This window comes from Heloderma suspectum, chromosome 2 (assembly GCF_057233095.1).
Source record: "Heloderma suspectum isolate Gila_16-S chromosome 2, 16-S_ref, whole genome shotgun sequence".
NCBI classification, from domain to species: Eukaryota; Metazoa; Chordata; class Lepidosauria; order Squamata; family Helodermatidae; genus Heloderma; species Heloderma suspectum.
In genome coordinates this window covers 212,213,233-212,233,745 of record NC_139459.1, presented here as the reverse complement: position 1 = coordinate 212,233,745, position 20,513 = coordinate 212,213,233, and the positions used below count along the sequence as shown (strand labels likewise).

Genomic DNA, 20,513 nt, shown 5'->3' with positions numbered 1-20,513 from the left:
GAGATGAGAATGTTCTTCTGGAAACCAAACAGATTTTACAACTATCCCAACTAACTGGGGAGGGAGCGACTCATAACATGCAAGACTCTTGTGACTTGGGGAAGAAGGTCTTGAAAGAAAACTTGGACTAAACTTGGACTAGACAAGTGATTTGAGAGAGGAAAATTCCTGAACTGAAAAAGTAAATTTCAATTTAAGGCTACCCTATACATGACTGCTTAGGAAAAGTTCAAACACTGCTAGATTGTCACCACTGCTGTTAACTACTATCAAAAAACGTCAATGACCAAGGACCCTAACAGCAGCTGGAACTGTTGTTAACAGCTGCTGTGCATGGTCAGAGGCAGAAGGCAGTCTGGATCCCTATATATTTACTACCTGCGCAGAAGTGGGAATTTCAGTTGGTGCAGTTTGCCATGCAGGGGTGAGAAAAGTAGCAACTTCTGAAATTTGTTCTTCTACACAACTATGTAAAGCACCCACTTTGCATCTGTCATTGTACTGCCGTGGTGCATAGGAGGGGTTGCAGCAAAAACAACAAAGAGTCTTGTGGCACCTTAACGACTAACACATTTATTCTGGCATAAGCTTTCATGGACACTGTCCACGTCATCAGATGCATTATCACAATGACTGCTGTTGTAAATGGATCATTCTGTTCTTAGCTTGTATACATTTAAGATGTCACCGTCCTACAGATGCCCTTGCATTTCATAAACTTTTGGTACCGTTGTGCCCATGCACATAACCAGGAATAACACTTCATGCATGTGACAAAGTGTGCTCTAGTCCACATAACCTTAAAAACACAATAGATCTGTTAGTCTTTGAGGTGCCACTAGACTCTTTATTCTTTACATATCATAAAGAAGCTGAATGCCAGGGAATACTAAACACTAACCCAGAGATATTCCACAGTGTTAATTAATTGCTATAATTCCAGCAGAATTGTTTACACCAGACAAAGTAGACAATAACTATGCTGTAATCAGGACAAAGCAAAGAGAAAGAAGAATCTTTCCTCATTGCTTCAGCCATGCAGGTGTATTTTAGTGAAGTTATTTGCTGTCGGTCACATACTTTCCTCATTTCTGCAGTTTGTAATATTATGGGTCATAAAAATCCCATAGTTACAAATTAAACTAATGTGAATGTTGGAAACATGACAGTTATTAACTTCATCAGGGGGTCCAATGACCTTCAGGATTTTTAGCATCTGCCCCAATTCTGAATCTATAAAACACCTATAAAATCTCTTATAAAATAATGTGTGGAAAGTCTGCTCACTATTATATATATATATATTTTTTGCGAACATGTATTCAGTAGTGTGCAATGCTTATTCCATGGTTAAGCCAGGTAAAGTTTGGTGGGAGGTGCATGAATGCAACTGTAGGAGATACCTTTTCAGTCTTTACATTTTAATTGAAGTAGGATGTACACCCAACACTTAAAATCACTCCCTTTCACAATCAGCAAGGGATGTGTGCAACCGTCACACATCCGAAGGCCTTCTCCATAAACGCAGCATCAAGGTCTGTGAAATGCAGAGAGCTTAACTCACTCCAGCACCCAGGGCTTTTCAGCTCATTGCATCCTGAATAGCCAGCGAAAGGCAGGATTGCATGACTCATAATTTGCACTCTGAACAATTCCAGAGATCTGAGCCATTTCAAACCTCGTGTATTAATTTATCTTAATTTGCTTTGACAGGAATTTGTATTGTCATCATCCAAAATGTAATCACCCATGCCAGGCAGAGGAAAGAGGGAGAAGAGAGCAAAAGGGTATTGAGAGCAGCAAGGGCAGAAACAAGAAAACTAAAAAACACCCACATAAACAGGCACCACTATATAGATTTCTTCTTTCTTTCCTTTTTAATCAATCACTACCTTAAGCTCTAAGGCCATGAACAGTTAAGAAGAACCAGTCTTTTGCTGCTGCAGTGCAGTGCTTGCAAAGCATACCATTCTCAGCACTGCAGCAGCAAACTGCCCAAAAGCAAAGAAACCTTTGTCCTGCCAACCACTCTATGGCCCATCCTTTGATGCAACTTTGATGACTGATGCCACAAGACATTTTCTACCTGCACCCCATCTCCTTTCTCCTTCTTTACAAAACCTAAATCCCATCATAAGTCTTCACAATTTCACTAACTTTTAAAGAGAGATATTTTAAAGAGAGATGTTTCCGACGCAACCCTGTTCCCGCTTACCTAGTGCTCCTCTTTGGAAATCCTGAGCAGAATGTGTGCTCATCAGCACTGCTTTAGAAATCTGCCCTGTATTTTTGGGACCTGCACTACTTCTTAATTTCTTGTACTTGCAAAAGTCTATGAACCAAACTGCATCGTGAATAGGGAAGTCCACTTCCACCAACACAATTGAGCCAGTTTAAATCTAGATCCAACCCATGTTGTATACATGATGAGATGGGCAGGGTAGCACTGCCACCTCTGCTTGGCCCTTTCTCAGTGCTGTCAGCATCTCCTGTCCCACCCTGATAACATTAGAAAAGACCTGGTACACATGGAGTCCAGAGGAGGGCAACAGACTTGCAAACACCTGTCCTAGTTTGCCCTGGGGAGGGAGGGGTTACTGTATACAATGAATGAGAGAAATTATGACCCAAGTTGCAAAGCATCCTCCCACATTTCCATTTTTTCCAACTCTACTACTATGACACTGCAAGTTTTTTTCCAGGTATTTGTAGGGAGGTACATGTATATCCAATGCCAAACTTTCCTATGGCAACTATAGGTTTGAAGTCACACAAAATCTCATTTGGAACTGAAGACAGTTTACTGATAATAGGATTTGGAGAGGCTTTCAGAGAGGGCGTTCCTGAGTACCCCCTCCCCACTTTTGTCCTTTCTTCAGAAACATTAGGTCAGCCTTTCCTGATCTGGTGCCCTCCAGATGTTTTTGACTGCAACTCCCATCATTCCCAGACAGCATGGCACATCTATGCTGGCTGGGAATGATGGGATTTGCCATCCAACAGATCTGGAGGGCACCAGATCAGGGAAGCCTGCATTAGGTGATTTTGCTGTAATGTGAGATAGGATATTTGCTATATAAAATTGATTGGTCAGGATAAAGCAACAGTCTTTCTTAAGCTTGATATTTCTCAAGCTATGTTCACAAGAGCATATGCCATTTCACAGCACTGTCCAAATATTTTTTTTACTTACAGAAGTACACTCCCCATTTTTTTCCTGATGAGGAAATGTATGTACAGCATGGGCAGTGTTAAAAATAAGCCCGCCCAGGTATGGGCCCCAAATCTTTTGAGCTGTGCCCTGGATCTTTAGAGGTGCCCCAATTTCTATGAACTACCTTAATACAAGCCCGCTTCTTCCCCCTGAGCTCAATGACCTTACAGTTACTAGGAGACCTTAGAACTCACTCCCTTAGCAGGCTAACAGGGAGTCTAGCATGAAGGCATCAGCCTTTTAACCTAGAAAGGAGACTGCCACCTTTCCTTCCACAGTCTGCTCATTATTTATTCTCTCTCCCTACTTTCCCACTATACATATGGGAAGAAGGTAAGGCTTCTTGCTCTTGTGTGTTCAAAAGCCACAATGCCTTGTGGTACCTTAAAGACTCACAAAGTTACTGTGGCATAATAAGCTTTCATGGACTGGAGCCCACTTTACAGAAAATTATTTTGAAAGATGTTGCTTTTCATGTAACTGGAGAAAAATGGCACTTGCTGAAATAAACGTATAGAAACCCTGATGATGTCTGTTGCATCTGATCCCCCTGGACCAGCTGGCTTTTTGCCCACACTTGCTTCCCCTCCTGCTGCCTCCCTTGAATTGTTCTGCCCGAGGTTTTTTCCTTAAATCAAATGTCCTCCTCTCCCCTATCCACACATACTTTTTTACAAGTAGGGATATCCTTAGGAGACAAGATCCCTTTAAAACATACACACACACACACACACACACACACACTTACTTTAGAGCCTGAGGCAGCTGCTTCAGACAGCTGATTTGGAGCATAATGAAAAAGCAGCAAATTATTCATTATTTAATTTATTATTATTTTATTTTCATTACCAGGGAAGGGGAGAGGCACTTGTAGGATTTTCTGCCTCAGGAGCCAAAACAACTTGGCTGTGTCATAATAAAAACCTATATCTGAGGAGGTATGCTCCAGCACCTCCTCCTTTCAATGTCATGATAGTCAGTTTGCAATTTCTCTGTAAATGTTTACAGTGCCATACAGCTCTTTGCTGGTCCCAGGAACTTCATCCTCCCCATTTGGATTTAGGACTGAAAGACCAAGGAAATGTGTGGGTTCATGGAAGATAAGTTGTAAGCAAGCACAATTTCTGACACTGCACAGTTCTGTCCTGAAAGCAAGTAAGAGGTTAATTAGCTTGCCTTGTATAAAATTCAAATTATAGTAATTATTACTAATTATGCACATATATTTGCATATTTAAATTACCATATGCAAATTTGTGCAGTTTTGTGTCCTATGGTCTGTGCCCATAGGTACCTAGCATCACTCCTGAAAGGTAGCAAAGGAAAGGTTACTCAGAACACTCTTCTGCTCTGCTTCCTAGCAAAGGAAGAGTAATGCTCTCTGCCTAACCTACCTCAAAGGGTTGTTGTGATGATAAATGAAGAGGAGAATTATGTATGCTGTCTTGGGCTCCTTGGAGGAAAACGCAAGATATCATGTGAGTCACAGAGAGCACAAAGAAGAAGTGTAACCAATAAATGAAATAAATATAATGCTGTCTAAGGCAGACAGACATACCCTGATAGCATTCTCTTGAATAAATAGTAAAACATATGCATTTCGTTTTAAAGAGGGTTTCTTTAAAACTAATACATATCACTGCTGCCTTTCACTCTTATTCTTATAATTATTTTGTTTTATCAAAATGTTAACACTTTTTAACCTCTCACAGAGCAGAGTTAAAATGAGTACATAGCAGTACTATGGATTTCTCTTTGAAGAAGGATGTGTTTCTGTGACAGGTATAGCACTGTATATTGTTTTAATCCCTCTTGGAGCTCTCCGTTTTGAACACAAGCTGCTATTGTGCCTTTGAGATGCTAAACCAGTTTTTCTGTTTGCTGAAAAATAATGTTTGACATTCCCTGAAGACGTTTACATATTTCAGGTACCATTCTCCTTTATTAATCTAATCTAAATCTGCTGCCAGAAAGACCTTGAATTTTATAACATCTGGGTGTTTATAACAGTCTCCCAACTTAGGATAATACTTCATGCAGCTGATCACCTGGGCTCCATTCCACAGTAGATGTGTTAAATCTTTAAGATGTCCCCCAAGACACTTTTGTGTGTTTGCTGTTCCAGACAAATATGGCTACTACTCTGATTTAACATTTATGAGTCAACTTTCTACCACAAGTAGCAGTGATGAATAACAACAAAGAAGGTGTCATGCAACAATATTATTTTCTTTATTGATGAAACAGTTGTCCAGACAGACATAACTCTCAGTATTCAATACTGATATGGAGATCCAGGGAGGCAGCAAAAATGGGTGTTGTTAATATTTGAGACACAATCCAGCTGAAGCTAAACACTTTTAAATCCTGTTCATTTAGGTGAGAGATATTTGAATCTGTGCTTAACTTTCCCATTGAAATCAATGAGACTTAAAAGGGCTTAACTTTTACAGGATTGTTCCTTGTGTCTAACTTCAACTGTCTTACGAGAGAGTGCAGTTGGAATATGGAGAATGGGAATTTCCACAAAAGACTTGGCAAGTACACCAGCAAGCTGTGATGGGTTCTCAGTCGCAATAGAGAGACATATATCCTTGGGATTATCTCACTGGCTATGTGATAGGGGCTTTGTTTTTCTACAGAGAAAACTGATTTTGCTGACACTGTACATTAAATTAAACATGCCCCCAACTGTTTTTATCTTTTATGAGGACTAGAGATTTGTTCAAGGGTTAGGGTATTGGCTGTCATGCATTCTTATTTTATTTGGTATCAATAGACCGTTTCTTGCTTTTGAATAAAGCATTATGCATACCTGGGTAGCTAAAGGGCTGTGAATCATAAAGAGACCTGGATTTGTCCAGCTCAAGTAAGTGCCACACGCTGCACACTTAACCAGATCTCCCACATCATCGGGGTGCAAATAAAAGGTTTGACGATGATGGCAGAATAGTCATCCACCAGACCAAGTAACTGAGACTTTGCAAGTGATCTAGGCTGTTTGTGCAAACCAGGGGAGCCATCTTGTGATGGTATCCCATCTCTTGAACTGTTGTTCATGTGAATAATATTTCCACCCCTTCTAAGGGTCCCTCTGTTTTACGAGAGAGAGAGAGAGAGCGAGAGAGAGCGAGAGAGAGAGAGTTTTTCCTTGTCTGGAAAACAGCGGAATCAGCAGATATGACCTCTAAAATTGATCATAGCACACTGCTGTAAATAAACAGCACATGAATTCAACAAAGTAACCCTTCTGAATAACCCTTGCAGGAATACCTAATGCTGCTTTCCTTTGTTCATTTGAATGCAACCTCAATGATAACAAGAGGAAGATGATGGCTGAAAGCCTAGGTTAGTTCCACTGAAATCAATGAGACTTCATTTCAAGAAAATTTATACAGGGTCAGAGTAAAACATATTAATAATTTGTTAAACTGAAGCAGTTCTTCATGTGAACATGGCATGGCTATGTGGTCTCTAATGCTGTACAGAACCAACAACTGCCCTCAGTTCCATGATCACCATCACTAATGCAGATTAGAATCCCCATTCCAGCCTTGGCCATGCACTGAAAAGGTCAGGGAAAATCCATGCTCTTTCACCAACATGATGGTGAGTACAAAAGGACATTAAAACATCCATACAAACTGATCATAACTATGAATCCGTTCCTCTCTTTAACATGCTTGCACTGGGAAGATTCCAACACAGGTTCTCAAGCTTTCTCCCACCAGTATTACAATAAGAGAATATATTTTTGCATCCTGACACTCAAGACACATAGCTCACATTCTTCCAACACAATCAATATTTCAGTCTTTGTTTAGTACCTGCAGCTATAAAAACTCAGCATGAACAGGTCTTTCAAACTGTGCTTTTAAAAGAAAGGAGCCATTTCTGGTGAATTAACGTCAGGGTTTGCAATGCATTTCTCCCCCATTAGGAGAGGGAACGGTATCGTGAGCATCTCTGCCCCTTCTTCCCACAACCATCCATCCAACCTGTGACAATTGTATAGACAGGAAAACTTTATTGCATGGAGAACACATTCTGTCCTGCTACACAAGCACTGTCAACTATTTCTGGCCCATATTTAAGCCCTGCCTGTGATGTGCCTATTTAAGGTAAACGGTCGATGTAGTCATAGCAGCTACCTGCCACATATCAGCCACATTTCTCCAAACCTTTCCTGACTTAATCAATGCCTTACTGATGCCCTAATGTTCCAACTGCTGTCTCCCTCTAGGAGAACAAGGAAGCAGTGACCAAAGAAAGCTATTTATAGAGCCCTAAGCCAAGCTGGATGCTGAGCTTTAAGATACTGGGAAAGGAAAGGTTGCTGACTCCTAGAGGGATGCCGCTTGTGCTGGCATTTTCATGGCAGACTATAGCGGGGTGGTTTGCCATTGTCCTCCCCAGTCGTGACTGCCTTTCCCACAGCAAGCTGGGTACTCATTTTACCGACCTCGGAAGGATGGAAGGCTGAGTCGACCTGAGCCGGCTACCTGAGACCCGGCTTCCGCTGGGATCGAACTCAGGTCGTGGGGAGAGTTTCGGTTGCAATACTGCCGCCTACCACTCTGTGCCACATGAGCAAACAAGAACAACCATGAGTGAGTCCCATTGCTGTCAACACATCAAATGTTGTTCCTCTCATTGCTTAGGAAAGTTGCTCTCATGTAGAAGGGGGAGGATACTAGCTCTTGGTGCGTGCGTGCATAGACGTAAGATCGTGCAGAGTCCTTCTAGTCTGATGCGCACCATGCAGCAACCTTGCCCAAACCAAGCAGGGCTAAGTTTGGTCAGGAGACTGTCTGAGAAATCTATGTATGCCACTGTGAGTTCCATCATGAGAGAAAGGTGGGATATAAATGCAATAAATAAATGATTGCCAATGTCAATATCACTTATAGTTTCCCTATGGCAAAAGCTGATAACGAATAGCCCAATGCAGAACTACCCCAGAACTGGTTTTATGCAGTCTATACTTACAGTTATGCAGCAAACATGCTGCAGGATGATAAGCAGCTGATAGTTGGGCAGGTACTTTCAAAAATATGACAACGTCAAACATGTGATTACCAACATGTTGTGTTTTTGGCACACAGTTAATGTGCAAACATAGGAACTAAATTGCTTAATGGATGACATCCATGTCCATCCAATCTAAGGCCAATTTTGGCCATATGAATGCGCTCCCACATTGAGAGGCAGAGGACTCTTTCTCCCTCTGTGCATGAAAACTGCTCCCATGCAGCTCTGCTATCAATCCCTTTCTTGAGCAAATATCACCTACTATCCCGATCATGCCAAGCAGCGGCCAAGGCTGTGGGATGAAGGCGGAGCTGTGAGAGGCTGGAGGTGCTCTCTGTCTAAAAGGGAACACTACCCTATAAAGGCAAGTAACATTAATAGAAAACAGTTGCGAGGGAGTGGGGGAAGAGACATGGGAAGCTGCCTTATAATCATGTCAAACTATTTATCCATCTAGCCAAATATTGTTTACTTTGACTGGCAGCAAACCTCCAAGGTTTCAAACAGAGGTCTTTGACATTACCTGCTACCTGATCCCATTTTAGTTGGGGAGGCCAAGGACTGAATCCGGGGCCTTTTGCATGGAAAGCATGCATTCTGCCACTGAGCCACAGTCCCTCCCAGAGGGATGGAGCTCAATTTATGTCATCAGAGAGCCATGAACCCAAAAATACATATGGCAAAGATCCATTTGTCCTACAGCTCTCTGTCACAAACATTTTGATATTAATCTCTGTCAAAAATTTTACTATCCTGGCATAGAAGAAAATATCTGTTGTAGGAATGGAAAAGGTCATAAAAACCAGGTCTGTCCCACAAAATTTGGATTAGCAGACTTGTTCTTAGCAGATCCACATTTGCTTTTTTTCCTTTCCTCCCATGTTTTTGCACTGAGAGCATTTCTATACAAGGCTTTTATTACATGCTTGGGATTGGTCACTTGATAGATGCTTGCAGGTCCTTTACATGACATTGTCAACCTCCAGGACATCTCCTGCATTTTCTGACCTTTATCCCACTTTTTAAAAGATTGGAGATAACCAGATAAGGAACATTAATCCAATATATTGGCTGTGTGAAATTGCACAGTTCCACTCTAACCACAGCGTCATCTAGTGGCTGTAAAATGAAACATATAGAACTTGCCAAGAACAGAATTCCCCAATTCAAAGCATCTGTCCACTCATAAAGGAGTGCCTGCCCGGACTCTAAGATCATCCTCAGCAGTCCTTCTCCATGAGCCCCTGCCAAAGGAAATGAGGTGGGTGGCTACCAAGAAGAGGGCCTTTTCTGCTGTGGCACCCCGGCTGTGGAATGAGCCCCCTAGAGAGGTTCGCCTGGCACGTACGTTGTATTCCTTCCAGTGCCAGGTGAAGACCTTTTATTCTCCCAGGCATTTTAACATTTTAGCTTCCTAGACTAGTCTTTTAGCTTTGGTGTTTTAAATCTGTATTTTAAATCTCTGCATTGCTCCTAGGTTTTATTCTGGTTGTATTGTTATGCTGTGGTTTTAATGTTTTTATATTTTATATTGTTTTATCCTGTGCTTTTTGGTTTTAATTTTTGTGAACTGCCCAGAGAGCTTCGGCTATTGGGCAGTATAGAAATGAAATGAAAATAAATAGATTATAAATAAATAAATAAATAAATGGAGCCAATCTTAATCCCTCAAAGAATCTAGAAACAATGGCATTATAACAAAAGCAAAGAATCCAGAAACAAAAGTAAAATAACATTACGGGATAAAAAGCCTGGTGTGGTGAAGCCACAAGTCTTCACAAGCTGATGGTTTTATGATTTGTTCCAGAAATCTACCAGGCATTTACACCAAGGTAGATGTTATTCAGTGTGTTCCCCTTACTGTTTTCCTAGATAGATAGATAGATAGATAGATAGATGGATGGATGGATGGATGGATGGATGCTTTCTTCCAGTCCTTTTCAAGCTTGTTCTGTCTATCATGTTTGGCTTAGGGCACAATCCTGTCAGGATGGCCATAAGCCTCCGAACTCAGCTTATGGCCATCCTATCTATCTATCTATCTATCTATCTATTTATTTATTTCTATACCGCCCAATAGCTGAAGCTCTCCAATGAAGAGCACAAGTAGACACAGAGGTAATTGGAGGACTGGCAGAGCAAACAAAGTTTACCAGGGCTGATCATTGCACCAACTGAAAGAGAAATGGTTAATTGACCAAATTTGGTTAAAAAACCTGTCAAATATTGTCAAATAATGGTCAAGTGTTTTTAGGATTTCCTGTTTAAAGCATTATATTTATTAAAACTATATTTTACTGTTGTGAATATTTTCATTGTTATTAGAAAAACAAAAATACTTTAATCATCAACAAGTTCATACTTATGCTAATTAAAGAGCAAGTTAATTAACCATTATTGTAAAACAACAAAATGAGCTTTTTAAAATATTGCAATGAATTATTATAACTGTTAACAATATTAATGTAAGGCAGACTTCCCCAACTTGGTGCCCACCAGACGTTTTGGACTTCAACTCCCATCAGCCCCAGCCAGCATGGCAATGCTCAGGAATCATGAGAGTTGTAGTTCAAAACATCTGGAGGGCACCAGGTTGCGGAAGGCTGAGTTACTCTCCTTTTATCCTGGAATACTGAGGACTGACCACAGTTTTATTATTATGAATAATGATGATGATGATAGTGGGGGTAGTAAAACTGAAAAACACTTCTGGCAACCAACAAGCCCTTTAATTTCAGATACTATGATAGCAATTGGGTCTGAAAAACGTGGGGCAAACTCCCCTCTCCCATAGCCATATCAAATCTATATAAGTAAAATGAAGTGTATGTTTGCATGCTTATAAATCAAGGTAGGTTAGTCTGAGCCTAACCTAACCTTCAGGGTACATTCAGTATTTCTGTCCAAAAATTCTGTGCCAGGGAGGGGGTTGAAATGGGGGTCACTGCCTCATGAAATCACAGGCATTTCTGGAGTCAAGCATTCAGGGAGAGTGACATCAGGAGCAACTGCCAGGTAAGACTGTAAGCTCACTGAAACAAGGCCCTATGGAATGCAAGTGACAGCCCCTGAGCCTGCTAAGAGAACTGGAAAAATACTATTCTGTGCATGCTGATTTTTTTCTTTTCTTTTGAGCACACATCCATCATGACAGCCATCTGTTTGCTTACATTGGTAATGAATACCTCACTGCTACAGGGGATTTTTCCTGCCTTGTTAAAGGAGGCAATGATTAAAAATACCATAATCAGATTCATCTTTCATCTCACAAGTCATAGACCAGTCTACTATTTGACATTTTTATGGAAGGTGATTTTATGACAGCCCAACTCCAGTCATCTTGGACAACACAAATTTTCAGTCTGGTTTTGGACTGGTTATGAGGACTTAAACTGTGTTGATCACTCTGATAAGAGATGTGCATTGGGAACAGGACATGGGGAATATGACCATATTCATTCTCCTGGATCTCTCAGGAGCCTTTCATATTGTTGGTCATGGTACCCTTCTGGATTGCCTGCATGGATTAGGGGTTGGAAGTGTTACAGGTGATTCTATTCCTCCTACTCCACAGGTAGACACTACATAGTATGGCCGGCAGACTATTCCCCCCATGGGATTTGTCCTGTAATGTTCCACAAGGTTCAGTTTTGTCTAGTATGCATTTTAATATCTACATGATGCTGCAGAATGCAATAATCAGGAGCTACAGATGGCACCCAGTCCTACTCCGTCTTGTCTGACCTAGGGGAAGTAGCTGGCTCCCTTCCTAGGTGCCCGAAATGGACTACATGAGCATAAATATACTGAAGCTCAATCCATGTAAACAGAATGGCTGAAAGGAATTCCAACAAACCAGGAAGATGAATATTCTGGGGGGCATCACACAGGCACACCTTGAGGTCTTGTGGTCCCTGGATGAGAAACCCTCACAGAAGAGGAGGTCCTATGAGGTCCTATGATGCTAAGGCTCACAACCTATGCTTTCCACTGGGACAAACCCAGTCATCACACATACAAGTATCATTCACTTTAACGTAATGAAATAACTGAAAGAAAGGTAGGTCCTCATGGATGTGGACCTTAGCATACCCCAGCTTGGGCCCAAAAGAACCTGAACCCAAAGGAGACAAATTATCTCTCTATCTTTCCTTACCTAGAATTCCTATGAAAAGGACCAAATCTCAGTGACAGAACACATGCTTTGGGGGAGTGGCGGAGCCCCAGTTTCAAGCTGCATCTTCTCCCCCTAAAAGACAAACTTCAGCCTGAAATCTTGGAAATCCTCTGCCAGTCAGGGAAGATAACATTGCTCAGCTAGAAGGCCTGAAAGGCTGATACAGTATAACGCAGTTTCCGATGTTCAATGTGCTATGTGACCTGTGTCAATTAGACACCTGCCTTCTCCTCTTTTACTGTCTCGCTTCCCCTCCTCTCTGCTGGGCTGGTTTTGCTCTCTGTCGCTGAATATTTGTAGATCCACCAATCACTATTCCTGCTGCGAAGCAGGAGTTTAGCATTCAGCTCTTGGGCATGCCTGCATACCTCACTGGAAGTAGAATGGGTGCACTGAATGTGTGCATCTACCTGTTGGCTCCAGATTAATCAGAAGATTGGTTTGATGCTTTGTACGCAGTTGGATAAAGGGCGGTTTTAAAATCTTATCAACTCAGAGGGGAAAGAAGGTGGAATCTTAGGGAGGCAGCTCCCGTGCTGGCAGAAAGTCTTCCTTCTGTGCTCCCACTGCTGTATCACCAATGAGAAGTGTATCAGCAGCAGCTCCATCCAAACCAGCAGGGTTCGAGAAGCAGCTATTTCTTTACCAAAGCATATTCGATAAATGCTCATAGGCAGCCAAGGAGGTTCTTTCCTGCTCAGGATCCGCAGACTATTGCAGATCCCTCTCCCAACCAGCACCCCTGGCCCTTAGCAGACATTGGTCCTGCTTCAGACCCATCATAAATCAGCAACATTTCTCTCTGCATCTGCAAAGACTGGAACCAGCACCAACCCTAGGTTTTGGAGGACACATGGACAAGATGCCTTCAGTGAGCCCCATCTCCCCGAGCAGTCCCACCTCCTCCTCACTGTTGCCCATCCACTTTTCCTCTCCCTGTGGAGCCCAACTGATATGGCTCCACGGTGGGAGAAACCAATGCGAGCCGAGGCTGCTCCTGTAACTGCTTACAGAATGGAAAGAAAGGTTGACAGTGGAGCCTTTATTGGGCCACGGGTCTCAGCAGGTGCCCAACATTGTGCATCCCTGGTGTGAGCCCTAACTGAAGGACTTGTGAGAAAATAAGACCTACCAACCATATGGTAACAAACCAGTGCACACAGCACAGTGTACTACCTTCAGTACCAACCAGAAGTTTTAATGCATCACCAACAGAATACACCATTTATTGCCACCCATTTCTGGACTAGATTCACACATCCATCCCCACCTTCCCCTGGGGGGATTCGTTTCAATCACTCTGAGATAGAACGAAATGGTTCCTGTTCTTTTTCATGTGACATCATTTAGGCTATATTTTCTGAGGCCTGGTAAACTTGTGCTGACCTAGAATTGGACCACATGTCAGGCTTCCATGTGGGTCTCTACCATAAGGCAAAGGGAAACAAACAATGGGGGGGGGGTTGTGAACCCACTCCCAATCTCTAGCTGGTTGGTGGCTGTAAACATCTTAAGCAATTATTAATTCCTTCACTCTCTGACCAAAAATCTGTTTGTATGGCTACGCTTCATTAGTTTGAGAGTCTTCTGCTGTCTAACAGCTGGGTAACAGTGTGAGCTATGAGCCAGGAAGTCCCCTAATCTATTCTCAGCTATGAACCCACTGGATCACCTTAGGCACGTCCCTATCTTCCAGCTGCAGCCCTTTATAAGAAATAATCTCAGTGGAGCAAGCAGGGAGGATTTCTAGCGAAACAGCTGCAAGCATGAGCAACAAGGCTCTTTGCTTCCCCCACTGCACCCCATTGCTGTACCACTAATGAGAAACAGATCAATAATAGATTAATATTACTACACACTGAAAGGACTCTGCTTCAGAGCTCTGACTCTAAGAAGCCACCTAGTTCAATCCTCTTTCCACAAGGGAGGACCATCCATACACCAAGCAATTCTCCCCGCTGCCCCCAGATCAGTTAATCAAATCATAACACACCGTGCTAAAGAATGCTGACACATCACAGAGCAAACTCCAGATGACTCAAGCAAGGGATCCAAACCATATACATAGAGTCACAGCTGGGCTGGCTGGGGAGGACAGTAGCTGTAGTCCAACACATCTGGAGGGCACCAGGGTGCGGAAGCCTACACTAGCCAACTTGATTGCTAAGAAAGTATCTTTTCAAGTCAAAATATGGCAGTTGGTAAGATGCTTATGAGCGTAACTCAACCACCATATTTTCCCATGGGGAATTTCACTGAGGAGATCCACTCCACCAGTATTCTGTTCCGTACACTTACATCGTACGCCCCTAAAATCAATAAAGGTGTAGCATGGGATGACCTAGGACAACAAGATTCACGCAACTATGAATAAGTCAACAAAGTGATTGCACCAGCACTGTGATACAGATTCCATGGCACAGCTGCAATTAGTACAAAAATGATGTTACAACCAACCCCAGACACACTGCTGATCATGCAGGTCAACTCCACGTTGGTGCACGGCCAATGTGAAATCAATGGGCACAGTAGTGTCCATGCAGGCTCAGCTTGGCCATTTACCATTTGTGGTGGCAGAGAGCTGCACAGCTCTAATATGGAACTATTTTTGTAGGGCTTTTAAAAAGATGTTCTGGGTTAACTTTTTCGAGTTCTGTTATGTTCCACCATTATGTAAAAACAAACGATTGTTTCCTACTCTCTTCGACTCACACTTCATATTGTATACATCTTCCACATCGTTCTTCCAAGATAAAAACATTCCTTTTTTTGGCCTTCCTCATCTAGAAGATGCTCCATGTAATATCTGTAGCTATTATCCATACCCTTTCTAGTTCCACTATTTATGTTTTAAGGCAAGTACCCAGAGTTTCATGTATTATTAAAGAAGTAAACACACATCACATCAAGTGATTAATATAAAGACATTCTGATCCTTTTTGTATATTTCTTATTCTTCTCCTGTCAAAAGAATGTTTGCTGTTTTAGTGGCTGCACACACTGAGCTGATGTTTTCAGGATGCTATGCACAAAGTATGCCAGTATCTTTTTCTTGCGCAGCAATAGCTAATCCCATAGAGGCATAATATGATTTTTTTCTCAAGTGTACATTCCTTTGCATATCTCAGCACCCTTTAGGAAAGGGATGTTGTCAACAGGAAAATCCAGGTAATCCTTACATACAGATTCATGGGAGATGAGAACAAAAAAGTATTCATATCTCCTCTGTTTATCAAGCTCAGTCTGTGGCCAGATTGGTGGAATGCAAGGTCAGGCCATGCACGCAACAGTAACACACATAAGTAAGAAAATAGACCTATCTTTATTTAGGGCATGTACTACAGATTTAACACAAAAGCAGCACAAAAAAAGCTACTTATTTAACACATATTTCCCAAAGGCCTGCATGATGGATTTATGAGTTCTCATATGCTAAAACTGTAATTCAGCTAATTAGCTTTTCACCAATCTTTGCTGAAGATTGTATAAAGCGAAGAGAAGCACCAAAGCATCCAAGGGAAACCAAATATATGTATTTAATGAGAACTGTTTGGTTTGTGTTTCCCTCTTTTCGACACATATTTTTCATCAGATAAATGCCTTTAGAGAAATCTCGACCCATAACTGAGCCCAAGACATCACTCCAGGCCTGCCAGATGCAACTGCAGTGGAATCCCGAAATTTTGCCAAAATCTTATCAGGGCAGAACACAGTAGTTTGTTTTCATGTGACAATTCCAGTGGAGAGCATAAAAGTGACATTTGGAGGGATCAAAGACAAATTCATATTTCATCCACAGCCCACTGAGTCAATTTTCGAACATCTTGAAGAAAAGGGCCATGGATACACAAACCAGTAGAAAGAAATGAAGTGACAGTTTTATGAAGGGGAGCGGGAACCACAGGAACTAGAAACTATTTTGACAATAAAAGCAAAAGGCACCAGTACGAACAATGGATGTAAAATCATTACAGGAACAAATTAGGATGCCAACACAGAAGTTAGGTTTCTACCTTTCAGGTTCTCTGATGGGAAAAAGCAGTGAAACCTGTCACTAGAAGATGCAAGTCTCTCTGGGATACTACAATTCTGCCTTTGCAGAGACAATATGCTGCCCCTCCACAAATCAAGGGCTAGCAATTACTCATCCAAAAGGTTTATGGCTGAATAGGGGAAAATCAATCACCTCCAGAAAAGTGAAGTTAATTCAGACTGACACCCATCACAGAGAAAGGGCAGGGTAAGTTGGATAACTACCCTACACTCTTTTGCTTGACTTCACCCAAAGCAGCCCTCTCTCTCAAGAATGCAGAGTGAAGTCCTAAGACTTGGGTTATAAACCATTACACAATTCCATCCCTTTGCAATTCAAGGCAACTTTCCAGGCAGGAGAACCAGAACCAATATGCTCATGGCCTCTTACTCAAAACAAACCACATTTAAAGAGTGGCCACTGTAAATACCCTGTTTGCATGCAAGGTATGCCTCAGAGGAAGTCACATACACTAGGAAGAATTGTGTTGAAGTGTCTAATTATGTAAAAAATGCCCAAGAATCCTTTTCACATACCCCCAATTTCCAAAAGGGTGGTGGGAAGGGTGGAATAGCTAATAAATGGTGATGTAACTTCGCAGAAAGGATCTGTTCCTTTGGAGTCTTTCTAAAATCACTACCCAAGACAAAAACAGTATGTGAGGTAGGTGTGTGTGTGTGTTTGCTTGCCTTAACTTAACACCAACGGCCTGATAAATTGGATCAGGTTCAGCAAAGGGTTAAACAATGCAAGAAGTGCAGCAAGGGTTGGGGCGAGGATGGGGGCAGGTAAAGGGGTAACTGCCTGCAAGAGGAAAGAACAACATGCTCCAAAATAAAACTCCTCCTTGGTAGCTGAGCTGGGAGGCAAGGGGAGGAAAATCAGATCCCAAGAGGAAATTAGAAGGGGGAGGGGGAGCAATTTTGTAAAGTGAAAAATTGAGAAACCATTACTCTTTTTGCCCCAAACCTACAGAAATAAATCAACTTACCGGGGTCGAAGTGCGAACTGAAGGCAAAGCTGGGGTTGAAAAATGAAGCCGACATGACAATAGCCAAGAGATTTGCTACCATTCCCATGGCAAAGCAGAAAAGTGGGGGAGGGGTTGTGGGGGGTACAGAGACGAGAGCAGTGGGTCAAAAATAAATGACAGAGGCGGCAGGGACTAGGCAGGTGAGGTGGAGGGATGGGGGTGGGGGAGGTAAAAGCTCTCACAACTCCAGAAGTTGCACCGGTGCCACATTAAAAATCACCATCTCCTTTCCTCTTGATAGCACAGCCAGGGAATTCAGCACTGCAGCTCCTCCTCTTCCTCCATGTTATTATCCCGATGCGTCTCCTTCAGGTATTTGTTGTGTTTTGTTTTTTTAGCAGATTACATCCTCATCCTCCATGGGAAGATGAAGCGGGCTGGGGTTGCAACTGCCACAGTTGCAAGGTAGCATCAGAGAGTTGCTTTGATTTTGGTTTGCGACCACCCTAGCACTGGGGACTGCAAATGCAAAATTAAAACACTTAAAAAAACAAACAAACCCCAAAATGTAAAAGCAGCTGCCGGCAAAACGAAATTGCACCTGAGTTGGTGCCGTCTTCCAAAGAATGGATTCAGCCTAGCGAGTGTCTTGCAAAAAAAAAAAAGAGAGAGAGAAATGTAGTCACACACTCACACCCCCCCCCGCCCGCCCGCCCGCCACACAGGGGGGAAGCTTTGCACCAAAACAAGAGCCTCTAGAGAGGCTGGAGCGGTGGGGGGGAATTACTGGAGGCAGCAACGCTGCCAGGGCAGGAGAGGAGGCTGCAGAACTCCAGAGCCGCAGCCACCCGCCAGCGCTACTGGGACTGCAAGCGAAGGAGCTGTTCCAGTGCTGACCCTGGGAGAAGCTGCAACAGCAACGCCATCTTGCTCCAGATCTGCCCTCCCCCCAACACTGCAGTGAGCAGCAAGAAAGGAGCGGGCGGGGGGCGGGGGAGAAGAGGGCGCACCAGCGCTCGCCCAGGTGGCACGGCTTGGCGCGCGCAAGGGCGAAGAAGGGGCGTCGCTGCACGTGTAGCCAAGTGTGACCCGGGTGAGCTCGCGCGCGCGCGCGCGCTGCACACGCCCTTCGCTCGAGCCGGCCGGGCTGCGCGCGCACACTGCCCGATCCACGCAGGCGGGCAGCAGCAGCCCTCTCTCGCGCACACCCGCTTCCCGGTCACATCCGTGCAAGGTAGAACGTCCCACCAGACGCGCCCGTAGGCGCGCACTCGCGGAGACTTGCGCGCTTGGGGGCAGCCGCAGCATTCTTGCCTGCCTGCATAAATACACACCTTCTGTACCAAGCCCCCTCGGTCGGGCATAGCTTCCAGGGAGGCTCGCGCGCTCGCGCTCTCGCTCGCGCACACTCCCCCCCCCCCCGACTAGGACTGCTTGGGTAAGCAAGGGGGGCGGCGGGAGGAAAACCCACTGCGAATTTTAGAGCTAGAGTTAAAGGTTGTACTCAGTAAACAGTGCCCTCTGGCACAAGTGCACGCTCATGCCTGTATTCCTGGCTCTCACGCAGTGATCAAATTATGGAGGGAAAGGTTGGGGGAACCTTTATGAAAGGCACAAGCCCAGCCACTGGCTAGCCCTCCACCCACCCTCAAATTTTATCCAAATCATGCCCTCCCCAATATTCTTCTAATAACAGTAGCTAATGGGGCTGCCCCCCCCGCCCCCACAACAATTTGAGTACTGCATTGTGGTCCCTGCATCATGTTTGATGTAGCAACACAAACACGCACTACCTTTATGTGAGGGTTACCAGAGGCTTTGACACATTGTACATGCATCTAAGAGCCCCAGCCAACCACAGTTTCCAGGTACAGGCCATGAGAGACTCATGAAGCCATTTCCCCGGACATGACAAGGTAGACTGCATATACACATGGTGTACAGTCTGAATCCATCTAATGTAACCACTTACGGATTTTCTTACGTAAACATTTTCTTGTCAGGCAGGAAAAATCTGGACAGATTGTCATGTATAGCGATCACACATTTCATGTATTTCAGTGCCAGTAAAAGCTACTCTGCTCTTTCTTTGTGGAGTGAAATAGACACCTGTGAGATCGTCACATGTGATATCACTTGTGAGGTGGGTTACATGCATTTTTGCTATACAGAAGTGCTTTCTGTGTAGGAAATGTGTAAGGTGGCTGGGGCAAATTATCCTATGTACCAGGAGTGCAGAAGCTCTTTCATCTCGGGGGCCATATTCCATCTCGGGGGCCACATTCCAGTGGTGGATGGGGTCAAAGGCAAAAGGGACAGGCCCAAAATACAAAAAAAAAAATGAGAGAGACCAGCCTATTTTAACATAAAGCTCTTATTGCCAGAAACTAAGCCTCAGAAAAGCCTTTCAACCTTTTAGATTGGAGGAAAACTGCACAAAAGCCAGGATACCACCAAATGATCTATGGGTGGGGTAAAGGGGGTGAAGGCCGGGGTTCTATGGAACCCTGGAGCTCCCACATCCAAGGTTCTGCACCCCTGCTATACACCATAATAATGCTGGGGGCGGAGATATGCCACCGCTACAGTGGCAAAACAGGCACCTGCTAGATTTGCTTAGCCCAGAAGAAAGCACACAACAGAGAAAACATTTGGGGACAAAATTTCTTGAAGGACCGCCTTCACCCCTATCAGCCATCCTACACTTTAAGATCAGCAAGAGAGGTTCTTCTCATTTACCCACCTGTGAGGGCAGTGAGTTGGGCAACTACACAAGACAGGGACTTTTCCACATTGGCTCCACATCTCTGGTATAAATTGTGTTAGGAGTCCACCAGGCATCATCATTACAGGCTTTTATGAAGGCCCTGAAAACCTACTACTTTACTCCAGCCTTTCCCTGATTATGTTTTTATTGGACCGGGTTGTAGCTGCAATTCTATGTGGTAGGTTATGTTTTTATGCTGATGTTTGTTGTTTTTTAGGATGTTTGATGCTTTTACTGTTTTTACTGTTTGTATTACTGTATCGGTTTTTATTATGTGAGTTTTATTGTTGTACACCGCCTTGGGAGAGGAGGCCAAGA

The 20,513-nt window shown here is 43.4% G+C and overlaps 1 protein-coding gene across 1 annotated transcript in view; it reads right to left on the bottom strand.

Annotated features, from left to right (window-relative positions):
• The window catches only part of AATK (apoptosis associated tyrosine kinase), an 87,618-nt gene extending 70,084 nt beyond the window's left edge, over positions 1–17,534 (bottom strand). The window contains exon 1 of the mRNA XM_084837696.1: positions 17,447–17,534. Within this exon, the coding sequence (XP_084693822.1) occupies positions 17,447–17,534 (88 nt within the window). The remainder of the gene's footprint in view (positions 1–17,446) is intronic.
• Between the last annotated feature and the right edge of the window lie 2,979 nt (positions 17,535–20,513).